Genomic DNA, 27767 nt, shown 5'->3' on the forward strand with positions numbered 1-27767 from the left:
TTGCAGAAACTTCACTTGAATTTTTTAATGTTATTTCTAAAAATAAAAATAAAAAACAGATTTTTTAGAAAGGGAACTCAGTACATATAAATAAAGTAATCATACTTCTCAGTGAGGTTTACATCATATCTGGTGTGGTTAAGATAAGTGCAAATAACAGGAAACAACATGTATTAAAATGAAAACTAAATGGACAGCCTGTTGCATCAAGTTAACTCATCTATTGTGTGTTATTTTAGATGTTATAGCACTTACATGTAATACTATTAGGGCTTGAACTTACGAATTTGTCACCCTCAGCAATTTGTTTTCAAACTACCCTGGTTGAAATGGCCCACCGATGGCAATTATGAGCCTCCCTACAGCATTTTTTTGAAAAGTGACTCTTGCAGCAAATAAACTGGACTAAAAGGTTATTTTGCCGTGTGAAGTCTTTTTCAAATGTTCAAAATTGTGTATACATTTTGAAGAACTTTATTGACGGTAGTAAATTTCATCAAATTTTCATCTCGTAGCACAAGAGTGCCGTAGGTCATATCCCTGGCCTACATCAGTTCATATTACAACAACTGCAATTGCCGTCAGTGCTGTCGTTAAGTTCAAGCCCTGTACTATTAATGCTCATCGACTGGCAGCAATTTTATGTTTGTAATTTTTCCATAGTAAATGTTTTTAATTTAATAGTATGAATGCAACACAAATGGAAATTAGCTTCACTATCATAGTTTGAATTTTGTGTATGGAAACTAGCTTTAATTCAGTAGTCTGTATTATGTATGTGGAAAGTAGCTTCAATAACCAGTTTGAATTCGTGTATGCAAACTAGCTTCAGTACGAGAGTTTGAATTGAGTTTAAAGTGATAAATGTTTTTGTTTTCAGGGTTACCTCGTCCACCGATGTACGCATACCCAACACATCCAGGGCAGTTTCCACCACATTTATACGGTCCAGAATTATCATCAGTACATTGGTAAACATTCAATTTTTTTTACAAGTTATCTTAGTTTATTGTTTATATATCTAGATGATGATACTTTATATGTTCATCAGTTAAAAACAAATAAAAAAGAAAGTTATTTGTGCTATTTTTTCTACCAACTAGCATGGAAATTACTTGGAAGTAAAAAAGAGAAAATGAAAATGTAGTAGAATTCGAGGTTGGGATGTAGCCGAGTGGTATAGTACTCGCTTGATGTGCACTTTATCTAGGATTATTCGCAATCGGTGGGATCAATGAGCTGTTTCTTATTCCAGCCAATGCTCTACAACTGGTTTAACAAAGGTTGTGGTCTGTACTATCCTGTCTATTGGGTGGTGCGTATAAAATATCCTTGCTGTTGATCAAAAAGAGTAACCCATGGAGTGGGAGCAGTGGGGATTCCTCTTATTATCTGTGTGGTCCTTGAATATATGTCTGATGCTATATAATCATAATTAAAAATGTTTGAGTATGTTGTTAAAAATTATATCTTTCTTCTTCTCAAAATATTGATCAAGTGTCATTTAAAACATTTCACACACAAGATGGCTGTGTAATATAGAAAGTGATAAAAAAAAAAGGTTATATGTAATGTCACCAGCTCATATCCTTTATATTAAACCGTGTGCTGAGGTGTCAGTAAACAAACTGCCGCAGTTCATGATAATTACTTTGTCTTCTATTTCATTTCATTAAAAACAAAATTTTAAAAATAAAATAAAAAAATAAATCTATAACCTAGATATTTTTTTTCATTTGTGTGCTTGATTGTGTTTGTACATAAATACAAGGCAAGCAAATTATTTGCCATCTGGCTGTACATTAAAAGATTTTATGACCCTATGGAAAAAACAGACTCCCATTCCCAAGCCTCTTAGGTTCGCTTTGCGCCTGTAATTTATGGATAACCGTAGGAGCTAGATGTACTTGATTATTTTTATTGTTTTATATTGAAAAGTCGTATAAGTGTCAGATGTCATATCGCGGACAATTACGAGAGCTATGCAGCGAGCCTTGTCACTTAACACAATAATTTAGAATTACACCGGTGAGGAATAATAGCTGTTTGATATGTTTTCAATGGGGAGGATCGGTCTTTGGCAGATAGCTGACAAAATTATGAGTGATCCTTGTTTTCTGTGGCGTATAATTTCCGTATTAAAAAACCCATCTTAAATCTCTCACATTTTCTGATGATGCCCATGTCCTCGGATAGATTATTGTCCTATTATGCGATTTCATTATTATCGTGCAAATTTGTGTAAGTAATTTGTAATTGAGTGGCAGCCGTGTCATGTTATCATTTGGGATCAAATCGGAGCTAATAATGCCAGTGTCTTTGTGATGACACCGTGCTATTTTCTTGTTAGTGTCATGGTCATCTGCTGTAATCCATACGCCTCTTCAATTAGATGGGCCACATTTGAAAACTGAATTGGCCAGCACTCTGTTATTGTTTTCCTGCATCCGGGCAGAATGGATTCTTTAAGCTTGTGGTTATTATGTTCATCTTGGAACTCGCTGGAAAATTGTAGAGTGCATTCATGACAAATAATGGGTTAAAAAAACTAGGGTGTTTTTTCTTTTTCTTTTTTGTTCCCATTGTCTTGGGTTAAGCTATGGTTTTAACTTCTGCAATCTGGATATGCATGTGACGCTATAGGTATTAGACTGATCGCTGGTAGTTACAAAAATAGCTATATTATGCTACCTGATTGGCAGTAACACACACAATATTAGCATTGAAGAATCCAATAACAAATCTAAAATATAGCATATTATCCTAAATTGTCATAACATTTTTACAATTATTAATTATATTTTTCTCTTTTCTATGAAAAAATCTTTATAGTGATTTTGTGTTCATGCCTCAGTATATAAAGTTAGTTCTAATGGAGAATTTATAAATGTTTGCCCCATTTGCAGAATAAATGAACAATAAGTAATACGGGGGAAGACTTCATTGTTATCTTTGTATGAGAAATTCCTTTAAAAAATCTCTACAGACAGTATTTTTCATTGTGTTAGCTTTACAAAACCAGGTTTGGTTCTGACAGTTTCATCTAATAAAAACATGTCTGCCTTGACTGGAAGCTTATTTGATTGGCAGATAGACTTGAGTGGCACATGCCACAAACCACACTGGTAAACTGATGTGTAACACCTTGCATTCTGTCCCGATTCTTAGCCATTGTTAAGTAAAACAAACCCACAAATATATATATATATATATCTTAAAAAAATAATGGATAGATTTATTGTTGCTGAGGAAATCTGTTTCACATTTTAAATATAAGGGTTTCAAAATATAGAGAAAACACTTTTTTATGCTGAATATGTTTCAGGGTTTGTTTGCTTTTTCCTAGTGTTTCTTAGAATGTGAAAGTGTCAGTGCTTGTAGGTAACCCACTAAAAACCAGTTACCAGTCTTAGGTTTTCATAAGAGAGAGAACTCAGAACTGTAGCCACTAGGTTATTTTAACATTTATCAAAATGATGCCAGTTTATGACAAGTAGTTTTGGAAAAAATAAAATGCATATGACTCTCTAGGTTCACTTGATGCGTGGTCGGTCTGAAATCGATCCCTGTCAGTGGGCCCATTGGGCTGTTTCTTACTCCAGCCAGTGCACCACAACTGGTATATCAAAGGCCATGGTATGTGCTATCCTGTCTGTGGGATGGTGCATATAAAAGATCCCTTGCTACTAACGGAAAAATATAGCGGGTTTCCTCTGTAAGACTATATGTCGAAATTACCAAATGTTTGACATCCAATAGCCGATGATTAATAAATCAATGTGCTCTTGTGGTGTCATTAAACAAAACAAACTTATGGTTTGCAGTATTTCAGTATGGTACTTTTTTATCTTCTGTTTTTTTATTGAGTTTCTATGTGAACTTTAATAGGTTCCATTTAAACAAAGCCTAATCTATGAAAAACATTCTGACACATTAAATGTTAATTCTTTTTCTTTCTTTCTTTTTTATCTTCCAGGCATCGGCCTCCAGGGTATCCAATCTCTTCAGGTGCCTTTTCCAGTTCATATACCCCTTTAATAAACTCTAGTATATCACGGTTTGGTCCTCCAGCCCTGATACCTCACCCAGGCATGCCACCGGGGCTGCCCCCCTCAGTGCTCAGCCCTGGGATGAAACAAGAACCAGGCATGGGAATGCCGCCCAACATGTGCCAAGATAGTCAGAGGTGAGCACAGTTTGTTTTATTGTTTATAAATTAATAATTTTGCCTTTTGTTTTTTAGCTAACATACAGTCAGTTAACACACACACACACACACACAAAAACATGCACGTATGCGTGCACACACACATGAACGAACACACAGACACACAAACACACAAACAGACAAACACGCACATGCACACGCCAAAACCAAAAGTATGAATGTAATCTGAGGTCGTGGGATAGCTTCCAGCAGTACATCCTGTCCATGTAATGATCAGGGAAAATCAATGTCATTTGGAACTGTAAAAGGTTCTCAGTTGCTTTTTAATGCATAATTCTTTTTTTAAGGATTTATTTCATATTTGGCTTAAGTGAGTGAATCTTTCATCTGAACACATCTCAGGCCCATACATCTGCCCCTTACACGGCCAAGGTCATTTTGAACTATTTTAATTGCTTATAATAACATTTTAATCCTTTTGTGGATTGCCTAAATATTTAGTATAAATTTTCACCAAATGATATTTTTTAATCAGTGTTTGTAAATTTGATAACACTGCAAAGTATAAATTTATTTTTAAAAATACAAAGTAACTCTTATTCAGAATAATTGTAAGCTATCTATTGTCAGATTGGGTATACAAAATTTGGTGAAACCCTATTAATTTTAAACCTTTATTAATATATAAGCTGCAGTATTGAAACTGATGTCAACATAGTGGACACGTTCATGTGTATTTCAGTATTTTTGTCGTATTTTGAGTTTTTAAAGTATATTTGGTTTGTTTCAGTATAGTAATAACTCCTAAGTCCATCAAGTTGTGTTATGTTATTATTTGCATTATTGATTCAATAGCTGTTAATATGTTTAATTTTTGTATTTTCTATTTAATGTGCTTACTGATAAACGTACCCAGGGAACATTTTGTTTAGTATCACATCATGATTCATTATACAAGTTTCAGAGATGTCTACACAATTTTAAAACATTAAACAGTAATTGCTAATTAATTTTTAATTGACTAAAAATGTTGCTAATCAAAATTAAAAAAAAAAAAAATTCCCAGGTATCTCATATTCTGTAGCATTCTTCCATCTTGGAAAACTGTATATTAAACATGATTTGCTGCTGAGAAAAAGCTGAAGCTGATGCAGAATCCAATCGATTTATTTTCTGAAACCATGGACCAGGCATCAAGTGGCCATATATATACCATGCATTGTTTCTTTTCTTTCTTTCTTTTCTGTATGTCTATTTTTAGAAGTGTTAAAATGACATAGCACCTTTAACAGGAGATATCTTTTTCAGGCACGGTGGTATGAACGATCAGCAGAACTACCAAACAAATCAAAATACCGAACCTGTGAAGAAAAAACCACATATAAAGAAACCGTTAAATGCTTTTATGCTGTTTATGAAAGAAATGAGGCCCATGGTTATTAAAGAATGTACGCTACGGGAATCTGCAGCTATTAACCAAATCTTAGGTCGAAGGGTATGTTGATGACAGTTTTGACGGAATTGTCGATGTGAATGCCGAACACAAAGTCACACACACGTCCGCTGGGTAGCCTTCTTTCTTGTACAGCATGTGCTCAATGTTTGTGCAGTTGGGTTTCACTTGTCTCGATGGTAACAGAGATTGTGCTACTTTAATGCGATTCTCCGATCGAGAGTCGACTGGTTTTAATCACATTTTATAAGATTGGAAATCTTTCACTTCTGTTGATCATGTTACGCTGAATCAGATTGGTGAAATGCTTTTAAAAAAACAGTTAATAAGAGGTTGCTTAAGATGCGGCTGATAAAGCTTAACTTTGAACTTTTTATTTTAAATCGTGTCAAGGCTACAGATGTTCGAAGCTATCTTAACACTACAATATTGTAAAACTATCGTAGGGTATGATGTCACTAAAACACAGTGACATCATCCTCTTTTAAGAGATGGTAGCGTTGAGATAGCTTCGAAAATATGGGCCGAAATCTGTATATTAGTTTTCATGTGAGACAACTTTGAACAAATCGGTCCTTTTGCAATAACATAGAGATAAACCTCAGACATATGGAATGTTAAACTGGATTAGTATTTTGTTTGTGAGCTATAAACCAATGAAACAAGTTTCAACAGTGGTGCAGGATGACATAATAAATTCAGTTTTATTTATTTTATATATGGTTTTTTAAACGAAGAAAACAAAATCATTTTGTGGCCTATTGTTCCAATTCTTCTTTAAAAACTGTCAGGTGACTTTGGCATTGTTCTTTACCTGAATTAACAGTCTCAAAATCCATGACAACAAAATCCAACTGCAAACACAAATTTTAGATTTAAAAAAACCAAAAGAAATCCTGAACGATAATCGCTGGTTTTAACTTGTTTCAGGTTCTGTAACTACGATCAAGAGATAAGTCCTCCTAACAATACTCAAACTCCAAAGAAGAAGAAGACTCAATATATTAAAAAACCATTAAATGCATTTATGATTTTCATGAAAGAAATGCGGCCGGTCGTTCTAGCCGAGTGTAAACTTAAAGAATCGGCAGCGATAAACCAGATTTTAGGTAGAAAGGTAAGTGCAGATTTTGTTTTTCTTGCAGTCTGCAGAAAAAATAAAAAATAAACTTCCCAGTATGAATAAGTTGGGACTTTGTGACATCGGTATTCATATTGACAAACAGTTTTTGTATTGTTTTGTGTTGTGTGCTCGTCTGTATTCTAAATGTATTCTGATGGAGTTTTTGCAGACGAGACTTAAAACCATGTGAATTCAAAAGTCATATTCATAAACTGAATTTGGTTTTGGATTTTGGTGTTTAGGTTTAAATTATGAGCACATCAAGTACAGGGCTACAAGTTCTATTCTTCGAAGTGGATTTTGTTTTTAATGTATTTAAAGATAGAACCATTAGTGATGGTTTTATTTTTTAATGTAATTACGTGTTCATATTTGTTTTTGTTTTTACTAATATAAATGATATTTATGTACAATGTCATTAATATGGTAAGTAAAATAAATGTTAACAGTTTGTGTTTCAGTATTTAGTTGCCGGCATAACATAATATTTAATTAACTACCTTGTATTATGCCATGAGTAAGTACCATTTTAAATTTTTATATGCTTGAATTATTGGCAGTTTCAGTAAGTATTGAGGCGGGGGATTAAGAGGGAAAAAGGACATATGGACCAACTCATGAAAAAGGAGCCCCGATGAAACTTAATTTAAAAAAAAAAAGTCAGAAAAAATAGGTACTTGTATATATTGGGGGATGGGTCCACTGCCCCTCTCTCTCTCTCTCTCTCTCTCCCCCCCCCCCCCCCCCCCCCCCCATATGGATGCTCTGGCTTGTCACTAATGGTTTAATAAGATCAGGGCTTCTAGATTATGGTAGCCCCACTCCCATGGCTAGTGATATTCAATGTTGGGCTAGTAAATAACTACTATTGCCATGCCCAACGGCTAGTGAAATTTTGTCTGTTAAATATTGCAGTTAAGTCTATTTTGTAGATATGAATATCCTGCTCCCATTCCACCCCTCAATGTTAGTGTTTTAAAGCTCTATCTCCCTCTTTAGGTTACATATCTGATTATTACTATTATTTAGTAAAATTGTATTAACTTAAAGTAAAGTAGGGCTTGCGAATTTTTAATAGTGCTAGTAAAGAAAATTAATTACTGATCCCATGGCTAGTGGAATTTATAAAAATTCTAGAAGCCCTGAAGATGTATGTCATGTAAATTAAACTAAAAAAAATTCCAGTGATAAAGCAGACGGATGTTTTTCTCTCTTTGTTTCAGTGGCATGCATTAGATAGAGCAGAACAGTCTAAATATTATGACATGGCACGGAAAGAAAAAGAACTACACTTACAACTTTACCCTGGCTGGAGTGCCCGCGACAATTACGCATCACACAACAAGAAGAAGAAGAGAAAGAAGGAAAACACAAATGAGCCGAGAGGAGTGAATGGTATGTTGACATAACAACTGTATGTTGGGCTATTGCAACCAACTGTGCACCAACTTGAGTGGCACCTGGCAGTGTCCATTTTGAACTGGGTGTGTAAAGACCCAAGAAAATCTTTAAAATTAAAGACAAAAATGAAAATAACAATAGTCCCATTGCTGGATATTGTGTATCTCTTACCTGAAATTAATGGGTCATTGGATCGACCCTTTCTCCTCTCTCTCCCACCCCCCCACCCCCCCCCCCCCCCCACCCTGGACAGGCCAGTGCACGAGTGGTATATCAAAGCCTGTGGTATGTGCTATCTTGTCTATGGGATGGTGTATATAAAAGATCCCTTGCTATTAATGGAAAAATGTTGCGGGTTTCCATTCTAAAGACTATATGTCAAAATTACTAAATGTTTGACATCCAATAGCAGATGATTAATAAATCAATGTGCTCTAGTGGTGTCATTAAACAAAACAAACTTTAACTTTTGTTGGACGGACTGGGTTATTTCCCCTTTCCAAAACTTCATTTAACTATTGGTTTAAGTTTGAAGAAGTGCATATAAAAGAGACCTTGCTGCTGATTTTTTTAAATAAAAGTAACTTGAACATTAGCAACAGGTTTTATTTCATTCTAGACTTTGTGTCAAAATTACCATGGCCACTGATCTAACACTATGGTAATATGTCCTTAACTGAACCATTTTTTGTTCATTAATATAAACCTTTGCTGTTCGATGAAATTTGAATATATAACATGTAGCTGCCCTCTGTTCTGTGTAAAGGAGCAGTCGGATAGCTAGCAAGACTTTTCAAAATGAATGTCTCTGTTGAAAACAACAATATTTGATAAGATGGGGAGATGTGAAAAGGAAGAAACTGGTAAAATATCATTTACAAGTTGTATGTTTAAACATTTGCTTGTATCTTTATATGTCGGTCCTTGTCCAAAATCGCATGAGTGAAAACTTGATGAGAAATCAACTTGGGGTTTTTTCTGCAATGGAATTGGACTCTTTTTTTTTTTAAAAACAAATGCAACATATTAATTATAGTGTACAACAATAAAATCATAAAAAGCAGAAAGAAGTGAAACAAAATGAAACTGGGAGAGTGGCCTGCCCCCAGACCCCCCTGAATGAGTAACCCACATAGGAGGTTTCTGCTGTCTCTCATTTTCCTCTTCTTCTTTTTTAAAACCAAAACCAAAAAACACAAACAAACCAACCCAGATCACATTCCTACTTAACTACAAACTATGGCAATGTACATGGTCATGTTGCTATGTAAATTCCAGTACACATGCAGGTACACACCGAGACTCACAACCTGCCTGTTATTATTACACAATGTTGCTTGTCCATACGTAAAATAAAAAAGACATTTACCAAATGTTTCCATATGTTAGTGCACTTTTTTTCCTGACAAAAAAAAATGTGTGTACGTTATATTTATCCAAACTAAAATCTTATTTGTTTTGGGGTGTATGATGAAGAAGTAACCATCAGTATATCTGTTGTCAAATTGTTAAAAATAACAAACACATCATTGAAAATCTGTTTCCCTGTATGACCAGTGCTAGGCTTTGTTCTCTATGACCATCTTGTCAGTTCGTTCTTACATAACTTATAATCCATCCCATCCTCATATAAAAATCTACCGGCCTCGGTGGCGTCTTGGTTAGGCCATCTACAGGCTGGTAGGTACTGGGTTCGGATCCCAGTCAAGGCATGGGATTTTTATCCAGATACCGACTCCAAACCCTGAGTGAGTGCTCCGCAAAGCTCAATGGGTAGGTGTAAACCACTTGCACCGACCAGTGATCCATAACTGGTTCAACAAAGGCCATGGTTTGTGCTATCCTGCCTGTGGGAAGCACAAATAAAAGATCCCTTGCTGCTAATCGGAAAGAGTAGCCCATGTAGTGGCGACAGCGGGTTTCCTCTCAAAATCTGTGTGGTCCTTAACCATATGTCTGACGCCATATAACTAAATAAAATGTGTTGAGTGCATTGTTAAACAAAACATTTCTTTCTGTTTTTCTATGACCATCTTGTCAGTTCGTTCTTACATAACTTATAATCCATCCCATCCTCCTACAAAAATCTGTTTTCTAAATAATTTCAGTTTGGTTTGACATAAAGAAAACAGTAAAAGTGTTTTGGAAATAACAAAATAAATATAAAAAATGATGTTCAATTTAGAAATATATTGGCTCAGAAATAATTAACTTGAAGTAAATTCCATAGTATGAAAAAAGCGTTCCCTGTGGGCAGGATTATAGAAGATTGTATCTAAAGGATCTCAAAGAATGACATGTAAATTAATGTGGATGTTAAATAAAACATTAGGCATGGGAGTCGAGAACGGTCATTTGGGTTACCAGGAAATTAACAGTAATGTCAAGAACTCTTATTGAACGAAAACAACACATGAATTACATTATTCAAATCTATGATACACATTCAAGTATCAATACAATTATAGTACAGAGATACAGATGAAGAATTAAAGCATCAGTGTATCTATGAATGGATTATACAGAAGTAGTAATGGGAATTGTAAGCTTGATGAACGTGTCATCAATTACATTGTATAGGATTACCAATTCCGTATTTTGTGGTAACTTGTCCATGAGTTGTCACATATTGTGCTTATTTTGAAGCCCAATTTCGGCATTAAGTTATGCATGCTTATATTTTACAAAACTAATTTATATTGTCAGAGCATTAGCGGAGAGGGATTTTGTCACTGACAATGAAAAAAAGATAGTGAGCATTTTATTTCTGTGGCGATGCGGTTTGTTTGCTGAATAAATTGATGAAAACTTGAGCCCGTTGATTGAATAGAAGGAATGTTTTTTGTGTGGAGATAACGCTTATCTGTACAAATATTAGAGCCACTATCGGGCAGAACCCCATATAAAATGTCACCAGCCATTGTGCCAGCTTGAATAAGTCTGATTCCGGTTAAATTTAATCTTTGATTTTGTATTCACCAAAATGTTCTTTGAGGCAGTTATGGGAGATTTTGGATAGAAATCAATTTTTTGCAATTTTTTTCCTTTTCATTCATGTTGAATAGGTTTTTCTTGGCTAAAAATAACATTCTGGCAAGAAATTGATTACCAGTGAAAATTATCTCTTTAGATTTTAAGTCTTACACAGTTGCTTTCAAACTCTGTCTGTGCAATCATGAAAAGATTCCTTGAATTGAAAATGTAGCAAAAGTTGCATTAATTGCGAAAAGTAATTAAATTGGCTGACATTGGTATCATGCTTTTCTCCCTCGTGACCTAGTTATATTTTATTGAGTAATTCCAGTTTTAATGTCTTTGTCATCAAGGGGATATTAGGAGATTGCTGCTTTGGAAAAAATCAATTGTACAAAGGGTTGTGTTACAAATGTAACATTCACTGTAAAACTGTTTTGTCCTACAACAGGAAACATAAAATATGATTCCTTGATTGGATTAGACTTTTAAGTCTGCCATTAAGCAATGATTCTTTTTTTTTTAATATATAAATGTTTTTTTTTTTTTTCTTTTTTTTCTTTTTCATTATTATTTTTTTTTTTACATTAAAAAGAAGTTTGTGTTCATTGTTTCATTAAAAAGTAGATAAGAAATTACATAAAATCTAGAAGAGGAAATGTATTTTTAAAATTTGAAAGAAATGTCTGCATTACATGAAAGAGATCAAGTATTTGATCGTTTTAATAATATTTATCATTATTACCAAACACAACAATGTCCATTATTCTCGTGTCTTCTGATTTGTTATATTGCAAAGTTTTAATAATTCATTCAAGATATCAGGCTGAAATAATTCGCAATATCGGCAAAGCACAATTAAAACAAAAGAGAAAAAGTTTAGAATTAAATATTATAAAAATGTCCACTCAAAGCCAGTATGTTAAGCAGCTACTTAAAAGAGAATCAGGAAGCGGCAGTATATTCATTATTACAGTGCTCGAACGTAAGAATTTGTCACCAACTGCATTTAAAAAAAACATTGCTGTGGGTGAAACTGCCCACCGGCGGCAATTTTAACCCTGCCTATCTCACCAGACATATTCATTTTGCTGTTGAGGAATTTTTACCGACGTCAGTAATTTTTTATCCAGCAGCACAAAAGTGCCATCGGTGATACTCCAAACCCACAGCAATTTATATCTTAACGACGACAATTGTCATCAAGTTTGAGCACTGTTATTAATGACAACAGTGGCCAAAGTGTATTCATTATTAGTGACAACAGTGGCCGATGTGTATTCTTTATTAGTGACAACAGTGGCCAACTTGTATTCATGATTAGTGACAACAGTGGCCGACGTGTATGCATGATTAGTGACAACAGTGGCCAATGTGTATTCTTTATTAGTGACAACAGTGGCTGACCTGTATTCATTATTAGTGACAACAGTGGCTGACATGTATTCATTATTAGTGACAACAGTGACGTGTATTCATTATATTATTAGTAACAACAGTGGCCGATGTATATTCATTATTAGTGACAACAGTGACCGGTGTGTATTCATTATTAGTGACAACAGTGGCCGACGTGTATTCATTATTAGTGACAGCAGTGGCTGATGTGTATTCATTATTAGTGACAACAGTGGCTGTGTTGATCAGTGGTTACTGCTCAATCCGGTTTAAAATGATCTTTCATTTCTTCATAACTTCAATCATTTGACACGAAGTAAACATGTTGAGTGTTATTGTTTTCAGTAGGTGAATGTACCCAAGCGAAAAAGTGTCGAGCGAGGTACGGAATGGAGCAGCAGACACAGTGGTGCAAGCCATGCAGGTAGGCATGTTGTCCTGCACGCCGGCTCCTGTCAAAAAGTCCAGTACAGGTCTTTCACTCATCTCTCGACCCTATTTAGCAGTTAGGACCTTCTCGATAAATAACCTGGCTCAGTCCATTGTGAAAATACAAGGGTAGACGAGAATAATTTCACGAATTAATCCTTATAAACTTTTTAAATTGATTGTTTTGGGTTGTTTTTCTGGTGGTGATTGTTATTTTGGGGGGTGTTTTTTGGGTGTGTGGTTTTTTGGGGGGGTTTTTTTGAGTGGAGTGGAGTTTGAGTAGCATTGTTAAGGAATTGTTATCTGTTCTGGTTTTACTGTCTGCTCAATTACCAGTAGTGTCAGTTGGAAGAGAAACATGGTGTTGGTTTTTTTCTTTTTCTTTTTTTCTTTCAATTTCAATTTGGTTGCCAAGTACATAAAAATAAAAATAAATATCTGTAATTTCCTAGGGGAAGTAGGAAAATGTCCAGTTTCTCTCAGTAATGAGTTGAACATGTCTTGATGAATTATCACGTCTTTTGGAAACGAAGAGAACTAGAAAGTCCTGTACTTAAACTTTTTAACATCAGTCGTATATTCACAACAACTGAAAACCAATGAACGGGTTTGTTCATCACGGTGTTAGTTGAAACTGATGTCAGGTGAGCCTTTTAGTCTTGCTTTAACCCAGGGAGTGTTCTCTCGGTCCTGTTTTTCTCTTCGGTACATCTACTCAACTTGTTTTCTTTGCAGATCGCTTGCCCAGACTGGGTCTGGGACTAACAAAGCACCTCTGGTTCCAATACCCCAACCCATTATAAGTGTCCAGCCCCGTTTCGTCCATCCAAACATCCATCTGGCTGATGTGTCTTCCCCTCCATGCGGCCATCTCCATTGCTGTGCGAGAACCATTTCTGCAATGGACTCTTATCTCTTTTCAGATCACTGCATGAGTCCAAGTGTCAACTTGTAGAGACTTCTGCTGATTTAGAAACGAAAAACACCACCAACTTATGATAGTAAGGTATCTTTCCAGAAGCATGCTAACGAAAAACCCCAAACATGCAACCACCTGGCCAAGATGCTTTTGTATACCAAGTGTGACCTGGCTTTGTTGCATGCACTGTGCCTGTGGTCTGGGACTGTTCAATTTGAATGATTGTTGTGTGGAATACTATATACAATATCCAAGTGCTTGTCGTAGACCGCTTTGAGCCGTGACTCCCTGCTTGAGGCAACCTAATTGCTTTGTGTTGTAGCTGCTTTATATATTATAGCTTTTTGTAATACCTTTATATCACCTGGCATGCTTTTTTACCTTCGGTCCACAGTTTGTTTGTAACATCACTGCTGATTGGTCTTCAATTCCATTTCCTTTGCTTGATGATACGATTGGCATGATGCCAGGAGGACAGGTCTTGTTGATAGGTCTGTTTCTGAAGGCTATGCTATTGTTGATTGGTTGGCTTAATCAATCACATTTGCCATCTGTTTTATATACTCAAAGAACAGTCTCCATTCAAATTTGGTATTTGGTAGTTCATCCTTCAGGGATCCATTACCCGTTGAAAAGCCTGTATTGGGTATTTCATATTGCATGGAATGCTGCCTGGATTGTGAACAACTATTGGTGTTTACCGCTGTTAATTGGTCATTGCAGTCATTAGCGGCTTTTATCATTGGTCATTGTGGTTTGTAGCTGCTCTATCATTGGTCAGTGCAGTCATCTGTTGTGTGCATGAAAAGATTCCAACGTTTTCCCGCGATCATCGTTTTTATTTACGCGAGAAGACAGTCGTGTGTTTCTTCAACACGCCCCATCTGTGCATCCTGCAATACAGTATTGTTGACTTTCTGACACAATTGCTTTTGTTTTGTTTCAGATTTTCTTCAACACTGACTTGAGTGTGACACTCACATTTACAGAGGTGCATCTTGAATGCATCGTGTGTCCATTAGCACTTATATTGCATCTAGGATGCTTCTTTGTGGATCTCCCCCATTTGCTTGCTGTAGATGTGTCTATATATACCTAAATTATATGTTCCTTTTTTTTTTGTCTGCTATACATATGTCCATCTGCTTGCTTTGTATATTTTATTTATCATGTATTTATGTTGTATCTTGTTGCATGTCCACAACAGCTACATATAGTGCATGTGTTTATATATTTTCATAATCATAAAAGCGTGTGCTATTTTAATCACCTATTTCTTTTGGGGAGTGGATCACTAGTAATATTTTTTAGAATAAATAAATAAACTAATTAATCAATATAATGTTACAGTAAATTAACACAGAATGAGTTTTATGTTTTCCCATCAATATGAAAATACACCGAACATGTACCTGTATAAACATTCATCACAGGATGGTAAAAGAAAGGGCTTGTTTTCATTCTGCAGCTTAAATCAGGTTAATGTTTCACATTCACATTATGAATTTATTAACCAAACAAAGCGTGCTTATTGGTCATCTTGGCACATACAATCAGAGAAGATGCAAAAACAGAAGAGCTAAAATAATTTATTATTTCAGTATCAGTTTTTTTCTTTTTTCACCTGAATCGATCTCGGCATCATTACACTAATTATACACAATACAAACCCATCTCAAAATATGACTAGAACATCATCAATTTACACTGTATTATTGCATCCATTATGCATTATTACACATGCTTAATAAATTACTAAACACTTTAAAAACTGCAACCAAAATTATTAATGTCATACTTGCTTATTATAACACACTCAAAATATTGTGGCATGAAATAAATTTTGAAATCTTGTTTAAACTGAGGTAAGAGTTGTTTGCAGTGTGCTCTGTTATTTCTTTCATAATGGTGTTCTCACGAAAACTGCATGCATGGAAGTGTGTTAAACAAATATTTATTATTATTATAATTATAATATTATAAACTGCTGCATCAAGGATTCAAGGTAATCTCATGAACTCATTTGACTGTGCATCTGTTCTTGTGACCTTTTTAAAATGTATATTGTGTAAATATTTTTAAGTGCACCAAATTAGAAAAAAAAAATGCATTTTTACATTGTCTCTAGTCTCAGCATAGATTAAAAAAAAAATTCTTTGTAGGTTATTTGCTCTGTCTAATTATAAATGGTTGTGAAGAATAGATGTTTATATACTAATTGGCGTTGGTGCTTTGCTAGCATAGATGCTTTTCCTGCTTGCCTTGATGAGCTACGATGTATGATACAATAAAAAGTAATGTCCCACCTTATTACTGGTTGGACATCTGTAATACATATATTTATCTAATAATCAGAATCATTTGTCTTGGATGTTTTCAAGTAATCGGTTAAAAGCTTTTACCTCATCTAATTCTATGAAATAGAATTTTGTTTCAACCACATGTTAAAAAATTACATTGATTGATATTAATGAATATCAGTTCTGCTCAGTGACGTATACTTTACTGCTGATTCATAATCTTAATCTGGTTGGTTAACATTTTTAATCTCAAGGATATGAGAATCAGTTAGGATATATTTGTTATAAACTAAGATTGCCATTAACATATAAGATTGTTTTAGTAATTTTTTTAAAAACTTTTGAGTTTTTTTTTTTTTATCTTTTAAAGGGGTGAGATTTAGCTCCTTGATTGACCCACAGGGTATTTTTCCCATCCAACCAGTACCCCATAATGTGGTATATCAAAACCCATGGTAAGTGCTGACCTGTCTTCAGGAAAGTGTGTATTAAAGGTCCCTTGCTACTAATGGCAAAATGTAGCAGGTTTCTCCTGAAGATTACGTGTCAGAATTACAAAATGATTAATTACAAAATGTTTGGCATCCAACAGCTAATGATAATTTAATTAGTGTACTCTAGTGGTGTCTTTAAAAAAAAGTTCATCTTTTGAATGACAAGTGGTGAATTTATTTTTATGGGGGGGGGGGGGGGGGGGTCGAGGAGTAAGTAGCTCTGATATTTTTTGTCATTTCATTGAGCATTTGTTTTCCAAGAGTTAGACTTGGAAATAGAAAGTCTGACTTGGGTGCAAGAGATCCTGGGGTCAGTTCCCCTTCATTTCCATTTCAGTGTTCCACAATTTATACACAATAGTAAACAAAACTATCACTTTTGTTTAATATCATTAAAATATTTAATGAAATATTGGGGGAAAAAATTGTTGCTTTGTTTTTTTGCTTATAATTTGCCCTATTCTTACTGTGCAGAAGGAAGAAAAAATGTGTTCGCTACAAGAGAGGAGAAGACGCTACGGGTAGTACTGATGGGGAAGACATGGACGATGACGACGATGATGACGACGACATGTGCAGTGATTCGCTGCGGTCGGGAATCGACAGTGATTCGGCGGCCGACAGTCCGGCACCAGCGTCTCGCGGCGACAGCTTTCACGTCAACTCGGACATTTGCCAGGGCTCGCCACTCCAGTCCTCCCCATTTCTCACCCACCAGAAGGACGAACTATCCCACAATATGGACAAAATCCTCGACTTTCACGAGGGGACGAAACTGTTCATGGACCTGCCCAAGCACCTGTCATCCATGCCAGCAGTGCCTAATAATTGTTCGCAACCCAGTGTTCACGTTACACAGATCTCCACATAGGCTGGCTAGACACTAACTGGTGCTCACAGTATATGTGTGTGTGTGTGTGTTTGTGTTGCAACAACTGTTTAGATTGCATAGCATAATATTGTCATTCATCATATGTATGATTCTATCTGATTGGTCACTGGAGGAAGGAGAGAGAGGCAGCGGCATTCATTCGGCCTGACAGTTTTTAAGTCTTGGAGGAGGCTGGGTAAATGTTCGTTTCTTCAAAATGTGGATTTATGACTGGAAAAGGAACCAAAGATTTATTATCTTTCAGAGGAAGACTTAATGTGCTGACTTTATCAAAGATGTGGTTATTTTTGTATATGGTTGAGAAAGAAGGTAGCTTCTTTTTATTGTTTGTTGCTTTCTGGTGGACATAACATATATATGGTTGAGCAACCACTGGGGAAAAGTGATGGATCCCCACACAAAATCCATCCAAACTGTAAAACTGTGTGAAGAAGAAGTCTGAATAATGCATTTTATTACAAAATGTTCGTATATCAGTATTTTTATTCAGAACGTTTTCAAGTGCTGCAAAAAGCCAACTGTGCCAGAGTTTCGTAATAATTTGGCGACACATTATAACAGAATTTCGTTACTTTAAAAATGTGACCAAAATAGTGCCTGCAGTACTACTACAGAGCAAGGTGTGAACATGTATTGTGATGTTCTACTGAAATTTTTCAGTTCATTTCTTTGTTAAACAGATTACAAACAGCACTGAAAGTGCCAAATGTTGAGCCTCGGCAATGTTGGGTTGTTACATGTTTGACAGTTTTAAAAACCGAAATAATCTGTTTGGTCAAAATATATATATATATATATGATTATTATATTATATGTTGATCTTGGAAACAGATTTGCCAATTTCATGGAAATTTTCACAAACAAAATATCTTGAATGGGGTTTTGGGAAACGTATTTCTATTGATGAAAACAGTTTCTCCCATATCAAATATGGGCTAAAATAGTGAATAACGACTTCCATACATTTATTTAGTTGGTAAATGTAATTTTAAAGTAAATTTATGGAAGACAAGTACACAGAACAAACCACAGCCTGTGCGGAATTTGAATAATTACCAGGTCAGCTCTATAGCCAGTGAAACAATTTCAAGTATGGAAGGAAATTAAATGCTTCATAAATTATGAAAACAAAAACAGGATCTAAACATTTGTTTGTGATTTATGCTTATTATTTTAAAGGTGCAATCTCAAAGTTGTATGCGACTTATTTTGTTTGTTTCTTCTTTTTTTTGGTAATAAATAAGTGTCAGTTTATCAATTTATGTAATATCTTTGCATAATTAACTCAAGAATATCAAAATTGTAATGTCTTGCCACTCAGCTTAAACTGTGATCTTCTCAATAATTTTTTATTAAATATATAAATTTGTAGAAAAATTCCATCAAAATACCAGCATGTGTCCATATTTTCGAAAATATGAGCCCAGTTTTTTCTCATTGTGGAAATACAGTTCAGCCTGACATCACATGGTCACCATATTGGATTTTCCTATAATAGGAATTTATAAAAAGTAGTAAATTATATTATTTGATCACTTTTTTTATTATTATTATTATAATTTTTTTATTATTATTTTTTTTTTTTTTGTGAGCAAGGTATAATCCACATTTGAATTCACAACAAAACTTTATAACTAATTTTAGTCATTATTCTACTTTGAGACTGCCCCTTTAATAATTTGTGACAAGATTGTTTATATATGGGCCATTCCATGGTAATTATTTAAGCCAGGATGTGACATTCTGATTCTTATGATCTCCTTCACTAAAAATCCTTTCTAAATGAAATTGCAGTTTTATCATTTATAGACTCATTACATATAGTAGTATAAGCATGTCAGGCCTAATTTTGTTTTTGTAAAAAAAAAGAAAAAGACTTTTAAAGTGAAAAATAAAATGTGCCAGGACGTGACAAAAATGGACATCACTTTTTTAACACTGCAGTAAATTCCAAAACTCTGCTCTCCTGATAGAATGTTTGCTTATTGAAATACACTGTTTAACACAATATCCAGTCTATTTCTAAATGCTGTATAGCAATTTACTAAACAAATATTCTTTATGATGTAACATTTACTTCAAAAATGTTTTAGTTCTAGCCAGGACGTGGTGAGCCAGGACGTGACTTTTTGACCAGTTCACTTATACAACTAATAAATGATGTATATCAAATACTACTAATGAAATACTGTTAGTTTATGAAATCATTGATATTAACTTGTTTTAAGTGTTTTTATTGATCATCAAAATAAGTGCATAAAATCCTAATTAATTGAACTGTCGTTGTGCAAAAAAGGTTCTCCTACAATATTATTATATAATATACTTTTATAACCAGTGACCATACTGTCAACAACATTGTTTATCCTGATGTTGCTAAGTCTGGTGATTTTTGTCTTACCTTTACAATACATGTACAGACTAAAAAGATGAAGAATAAGTATAACTTTTTTCGTTGGCTGCAGCATCAACTTTTGCATTTAGCTCAACATTGATTGTACAAATGTAGCTACATTTCTCATAAATGACAGGTCCTGCATCAGTACAGGTTCACTTATAGTTCTATCTATGAATGTTCACCTCAGTGCACAACAATTTTTTTTTTCAACTTTATTATTTTAAAATTTTAATTTAATTTTTTGAAGTTTTAAAAACATTTTTAACATGCATTGAGATAGATCTATGCACTATCAATGATACTGAATAGGTTTATGGTAGGCCAGACATTAATTCTGTAGAATTTTTGTTTGCAATTTACCATATATTTTAGAATTAATATATTATTATATTTTGCCTTTTGTTGGTTTTTTTATGATCATCTGATTTAATTGGAATTCAAAATATGAACCCCAGTCAGTACAGAAATTATAGTTTTTGGACAGTTTCTTCTTTCTGTTCATCATTATCTGATAGGCCAAACTATCAACAATATATATTAATATAAACGGTTGATGGTTGACAATATCAAAAATCTCAATGACACTTGTAATTGATTTGAATTCCCCCAACCCAAGTTTTATGATCAACATGTATCTTTATCAATTACATCCTTCACTGAAGAAATGTTGGTTTATATATTCTAATTCATGTTTGAATACCTGTATCTGCCAAGGAATAAACTTTAGATTTTAGCAGCACATTGTATTTGAACAATTCTTTGACACAATATTTATTGTACATGTACATCAGTTTGGATTTCACAAAATGGAACATTTGGTATAAATACAATATTCTTTAAATTGGTGGATTATCAATAACTCATTGTTTTGGTCAAAACATTGAAGCATAGAATTAATTGATAATAGTACTTTTGTATCTACATTAATCCATGTTAAATATTCAAACATGCTCCCCCGAACATCCAGTTTCTCCATTTCCAATTCTTGATGGTGAGAGCAAAAATATTGAAAATAAAAGTAATTTATTTTAGGTACATGTGCATTATCTAGTCAGTTTTGCCAATTTTTCTATATAGAGAGATTTAATACATTTTTAATCTTTACTCAATTTAACATGCCATCTTGAATGTCACGTCCTGGCTCAGTGTCACGTCCTGGTTCAAAGTTTGAGGTGGTTATTTTAATCAATTATTACAACCAGACATCATTATACCTTTTATTTATACTTGGAACATTGAGAAGAAGGAGAATTAAAAGGGATTTTTATTTCTGTCAAATCAGCGAGGAAGTAACATTAAATATTTTGAAAAATAATTTAAGATACTAATTATGATGTGAAAGAAGAGAAAGTAGTATTTTCACATGCAGTATATTTTAGATATGATGTCCTGATACCTAATTTTTAAATTTGACATAACAGTTATGAAATATTACTGAAAAACAAATGTCACGTCCTGGCTTACAAAAAAATATTTTGAAAAATAAAACCATTAAAACCAAAGTAAATTGGCAATAAAAGTATATTTGTATGTGCTAACGGGTGTTAACTTTAGGCTAAAATAAAAACTTAGTTTAACAGATCATTTTGAAATGTCCACACCCATGGACCAAATACCATGGAATGGCCCATAATTATATATTGTAGATATGATGTTCCTTATAGGAATAAAACAAAACAGAATTTTTAACAGTTATAATTTACCAAGCATATTATTAGGTTATAAAAAAAATTGAATGTCAAAGGTGCTGTTTGTAATCAAATCTTTTTAAAGAATGTAAATATCTGAATTATTCTTGTAAAATTCTGATGTGGATATACACCATTCCAACAACGTAACTTCTGATTTAAAGAACATTAATGAAAATTTAACATCCAAGCTTCTAATGTTATCAAGTGTTCGTTTTTTCTAAATTTAGTTTATTGTTACATCTTGCTGGATCTACTTAACAATTTAACAATTGAGTTTTACTCAAAACAAATTACATTACTGCATATGTAAAAGAAAGGAGTTGATTTAAAAGTTCAGAACAGACGTACTTGCATGCCTTGTTTTGGCATATTTTGTCAAAGAGATAGATTATATATTATATATATTTGTGATAAACATAGTTCTATGAGTAATTGTCATTACAGGTACATTTGCTATGTAGAAATGTTTTAAGATGTTTAGGGTCAGTTAGTAGTTATGCTGCATTCAAGTATGTTCATAATTACCATTTTGACCAAGTTTTGACTTGAAAATAGGGTTTAAGAAGCTCAGTAGCTCATATATACAAGTTGTAAACTTAGAAGTTAAATAGTTAACAAAGGCACCTTATTTTTTTTAATTTAGAAGAAAAAAATGGCAATCAAATGTTTCTCAGAATTTGTTTTGCTTATGAAAATAAAGCTTACACCTTAAATGTGCCATCAAAGATGATCGATTGTTGCAAAAATATTGGGACTATTTTTCATATAATTTTGTGCCATTTCAATTGAAAAATGACAAATGGGCTAAGACTATCTCATGGAACTGTCCAACTTCCAAGTTGACATTCATGATGGACACATTGGCTATAAAATATGTTAAAAAAAATTTCTTGATCATTCTCTGCTAGTTTTTATTTAATTTTTAGTGTTAATCAGTAGATGAAAGTGAATAAATTCAATATTAATTGAACAGTGAATGGTTTTTTTTTTAGGTTGGTGGGGTGGGGAGGTATCTTGAGTAATAAACTCTGTTCCAAGTATTATGTTTATATCCATTGTGAAATAATTTTCATTTGTCACTTCTTTGCCAGGATCAAAATCAACACTAGATGAAGATCACTATCCCAATATGGTGCTAAATGAATAATCACATGAAGTTTAAAATAAAATGTATAAAAACTTTTAATTCAAAAGCTTTAATTTGCTGCTCACCTAAAACTTTTCTGGGGAGCCTGGGATATCACTTGCTTTTCCTGACAAAGACTGACTTCATAAAGCTTGTGACCGTGAAAATTACTTCACTCGGACATAAACATGTTAATAGTTAATAGATTGTTTATTATCTTCTATTCTTCTTTTGTAACTTTTCATATTTTCAGTGGAATTTAATCTGGACATTTTTTACGTTTGTTGTGGGACTCTTGAAGAACATCTTCATAGTAAATGTACCTGTCTTGATGGAATCCCGAAGGAATTAAATATTTGTTACCTAAATACGCTAGATGGATTACAAGCGAAGAATCCTGCTTCCATTACTTGCTTTTCACTGTATTGCAGAGTGATGCCAGGTCGGCGGCATCCATAGTCCTGTCAATGATGTGGTACAGTGTCACTGTCAATATTGTGCAAACTGTTCATATAAGACATCTGTACATGTATAGGTATATAACATAGATTCATTCATCCACCATTTTTCATCCATTCTTCAACAGGTGTTCTTCAAAACCAGATAAAAACACAGCATGAGCCTCTGTTTACAAGCAGGTTTTTAAAAAGATCTTTGTAGGCTACTTTTAACCCTTTCTTTCCTGGTAGATCACTCTTTGATTGCCTCGTCAGAGGTAGGGCTGTTGTAAACACTTACTGGAATCGTTTAAACAAGCTTTGTGAATAAAATGGCAAATATAAATCATCATTTTCTTTATTTTCTCCTCTCTTTTTTCTCTCTTTTTTCTTTCCAATTTTTAATTTTATTTTTTGTGTACAATATTATCTTGCAGATAAAAATCCTATATTCTATAACTATATTTATAGCTGATGCCATTAGTGGACTGTCAAGTGTGAATAGTGTATAATTATGATAATCTGACTATACTGTTATTTCCTGTCTGTTTTAACACAGGTGTTTTTTGTGTTTTTTTAAAACATGGTACACACATAATAATAATAATATTGTATATGTATGCTGATGTAATCTGGAGAAAACCAAGGTCATAGTATAAGACTTCTTGGAACATACTTAACAACTTTGCTAACATTTAAGGTTCTCACTTGACATTATTAAGAAATACACTTAGGTGATAAAAATAAACATCATTGGTGAATGTTGATCTAGAGGTCAGTAGAAACAGCTCAGACAATGCACGGTTCTCTGACAATATAAGACATGAATTCTTTATTGTCTGTTCACTATAATGTAGAGGTAGGAGAATTTATTTTACATACACCCTATTATTATTTTTTATGTTGGACTTGACAATCAAACAATTAGCTAGTATATTAGAAAAAAATATTAACATTTATATTTGTTACAAATAGATTTTGAAGTATTTTTATTTGTTTATAAAGATGACAAAAAATGACATTAATATGTCTGTTACAGTGTTAGTGTGATGTATAATGTAGCAGTTGGCCTCATGCACTGTATTACAGTTAAACTACTGTATATAGTTTTTTAATTTTTTAAACACAAAGGTTCATTGTCTTGCACATGTATATGTTACAGTCAATCTGTCGAAGCATATAATGATGTATATCAACCTGCCTAGTAATATTAGCATTACTGGTAATTTCTTGCTTGCAAAATTTTAATGATTTACAACAGTTTCGAGTTCAAAGCTGCGGTCTCGAATATATATATTTTTATTTAAGCATTTACCTCAAAATAGATTTTGCAGTTCAAAATGTTTCACCAGTTAATTTATATTCAGGCCTGTAGCCAATGAGGAATTGAATGGGTCAGTCGACCCACCCTCAGCAGTTGAGTGGCTTGTTTGAATTCATTGAAGTTCTGTATTCGTCAAAACAAAATTGCTCCTCAAATGTTGGAAAATAATTTAATTGCTTCTTTAAACAAGTTCCAACGTACTGAAATGTTGAAATAATCCTATAACATACCTAAAATTATAATACAGAAAAAAATCTGTCGATAATTAAACAGCCCAACCCATGATTCAGGATACTTTTATTGGTTAACATCGCCAATGCACATGTGACATAATAGACTGTTATTTGTTAGAGAACATTATGAAATACTCTACTACACTAGTTCTGACCTACTTACCTGTAATTTATCTGTAGTTGAACAGTGGATTGAAAACAGTAACAAGTCTTTGTTAGTCAAGGCAGCTGATTGTATAAACGGCAAAACCACAAAAGTTTAGTAAAAAAAAAAAAAAAAATCATTTGTGTTTTGCATTAGTAAATGATATATTAGAAGATGGCAGCTTTAAGTGTTTGATATTCATGAAACTACTACTTAATGACAAATTAATATTTCAGAGTAAGATCACCTTAACTTGAAATATGCAAATCCATAATGATTTTCAAATAGACAAATACAAAATCATCTCAACGTGACAAATGTATGTTGCAATGATTTCTGTGTATCCAGGATCCTATAGTTTCTTGTTAGCTGGCAGATTATCTAACGTACATTTGCTACATTCAAACAAATGCTAATGCCGGAGTTTAACAGAGATAATGGTTTGGCTTGACACAAAAGCAGTGCCATGTGTATTTACTTTGTGTACCTGGACATGACCAGCCACGTCTGTTTTAAAGAAAGCTTCAAATATTAGATCCACTTCACACCTATCCCTAGGACTTGAAGGAAAGTTTGTTGCCCAGCAACATTTATTCAAAAAATACTTTTAAATGTTGTTTCAACTTATTAGGAAGCCGAGTAGTTCAGATCCCTGCTTACCATGTTTGTTTTATGTTAACCCATGTTTTCTTGGGTTAATTCCCAAGTGTGAACGGACAATGACCATCTGTGCAGAGGACACTTTGGTTGATGGGCTATTACTGAGCATTCTTGAAGATCATTGGCGAAAACATATGATCAGTGTTACACATGTTGATAATCTGCGGCAACTAGGCAGTCGGTAATCGGTTAATAAGAATAAGCAAATCAACCTGAATACCTTCTTTCTCTTTTTTCTTCTGTTTTTTTTATAAAGTAATCTCAAAAACTTGTTTAGACATATTTTTAAAATGGTATTTAAGCCATACAAATATTTACTTGATGCCAAAAGTCTCAAAATGCACAAACTAAACATTTGTCAAATTCTTCAGATGAAGTATGTGTTAATAATGTTTACTTTTGTTAGGTAAAAGATTCAGATTTACTTATTTTAGAATATTACAGAATTTTATTTTTATATTGAATCAAAATACCCAGAAAAGACTGTTATTTCCTCTTTTGCTTGGAGTACTGTTATTAACTTTGGTTTTATTCAAACTTTACAGTTGAATTACAGACACATGAATTGTGTGCACTTTAATTGAAACTTATCATTTGCTTTGTTATTTTGTTACACAAGTTTTATTCAGGATTTTTTATGGTCAGATATTTCACTCAATTTTTATGCATGGCAGTTTTTCATTTAATTTTTAAAGACTGTTTTTATCTACAATATTTTCTTTTAATCCTCTACCTCTTAAAATGAGAGAGAATGTTTTGACAGTACTGTCTTTCCAGTCAGAATTCAAACTTCTGCTGTAGGATATATTAAACACATTATATTGAATAAAAAACTGGAATTACATTGCATTGTCATCTACTAGGCTGAATTATCCAGATGGAAATGTTATAGGATATAAAAACAACAGATAGATTTAATAATTAGTTATACTGTTTAAATACACAAAAAAAACACAATAAAAAAACAATTTGCCAGACAAATCCTAACACTGCTTTGTAATGCAGCAACTGAAAACCCAAACGTTGAGCCCATATTGGGCTTAGTAAACAAGGTTTTTATCTGCAGCAGGGTATTTTGGTAGTTAGGCCTAATGCAGTGGGTTTTAATATTTAATTAAAACAAAGATTAAGACATGTAATAAATAACAAAAGGTTGTTATCAATTGTTATTTATTGTTCTCATTTATGGGGGGGGGGGTATTTTGGAGAGTGGTGGGTGGTCAGAGCTCCGAGCCACTTACTATATTAACCTCAAAGACTATTGGAATGGCTCCTATTTGTCTAAAGTTCAGTAATTATTTTGTTTAAAAAAATTATTTGATGCACAAAATGTCTCAAGTGTTTTTTCTATTATTATATTGTGGTTTGAATGGATGCAAAGAGGTTAATCTTGTTCTTTTTTCCTTCTTCTCTCTTTTTTCTTACTATGATTAGAATTGCATTCATCAAATACATTCAGTTTTCATGCATAAAAATTCAAATTGATCTACCTTACAATGAATTTATATTTGTAACTAGTACTTTTATTTCTGCCAGTACTTCATTTCTGTTTTGTCACTTTTAAAACAGTATGCCTGTAAACATTGGCTCTATTTTCATGCAAAGTCATTTCATTGGTCATTTTATTATCGATTCTTGTATTTATATGTTATCACGTCATTTCTGTAATAAACGTACAGTTGAAACCTGGTTACTGTCTTGTCATTGTTTGTGTTATTCCACAAGGATTGAAATTCATTTTTCGGTGTAGGAAGCAGTTTTTGCCAATCGGTTACCAAATATTTGACATCCAATAATCGATGATTAATAAATCAATATGCTCTAGTGGTGTTAAAGAAAAATATGAGTTAAACAAAAACACACTTTGCTTCACGGATTTAAAGATTTCTTAAAATTAGTAGAATTGCACTTGTACCATGCATTCACCGATGGCTAGCCACGCTAACGTTCCCAAACTATTTGACTGAAATTTTAACAGTATAGTCTGTGGCGCTCGAAGTTTATAGGGAGGGGTGTTCGAGACATACTCCTTCGGAAAATGTATTGGAAAAAAGAAAATTTAATTTAGCAGGTTTTGACCACAAAAGCTCACTCCTTGCACACGCGCCTGTACGGTTTTTACCAGCAATGTGGACTAATTGTTCAACATCAGTATAATGCCAACACCAAAATCTGGAAATTTGCATACATTTCATGTCGCGTG

The 27767-nt window shown here is 33.5% G+C and overlaps 1 protein-coding gene across 8 annotated transcripts in view; it reads left to right on the plus strand.

Moving 5' to 3' along the window:
* LOC121379435 (protein pangolin, isoforms A/H/I/S-like) overlaps window positions 1-27253 on the plus strand; it is a 120312-nt gene extending 93059 nt beyond the window's left edge. For 4 of the 8 annotated variants that reach the window (XM_041508068.1, XM_041508069.1, XM_041508071.1 and 1 more), the window contains 6 exons: window positions 881-971; window positions 3977-4186; window positions 5477-5663; window positions 7968-8139; window positions 12862-12940; window positions 17133-27253. In XM_041508068.1, coding sequence (XP_041364002.1) covers window positions 881-971; window positions 3977-4186; window positions 5477-5663; window positions 7968-8139; window positions 12862-12940; window positions 17133-17529 — 1136 coding nt within the window. In that variant the 3' untranslated portion in view covers window positions 17530-27253. Of the gene's footprint in view, window positions 1-880; window positions 972-3976; window positions 4187-5476; window positions 5664-7967; window positions 8140-12861; window positions 12941-13868; window positions 13953-16534; window positions 16620-17132 lie in introns of those variants that run through there. The other 4 variants (XR_005958843.1, XM_041508074.1, XM_041508073.1 and 1 more) reach the window with 4 other exon arrangements.
* The last annotated feature ends 514 nt before the right edge of the window (window positions 27254-27767 follow it).

The sequence above is a fragment of the Gigantopelta aegis genome, chromosome 8 (assembly GCF_016097555.1).
Source record: "Gigantopelta aegis isolate Gae_Host chromosome 8, Gae_host_genome, whole genome shotgun sequence".
Lineage (NCBI taxonomy): Eukaryota > Metazoa > Mollusca > Gastropoda > Neomphalida > Peltospiridae > Gigantopelta > Gigantopelta aegis.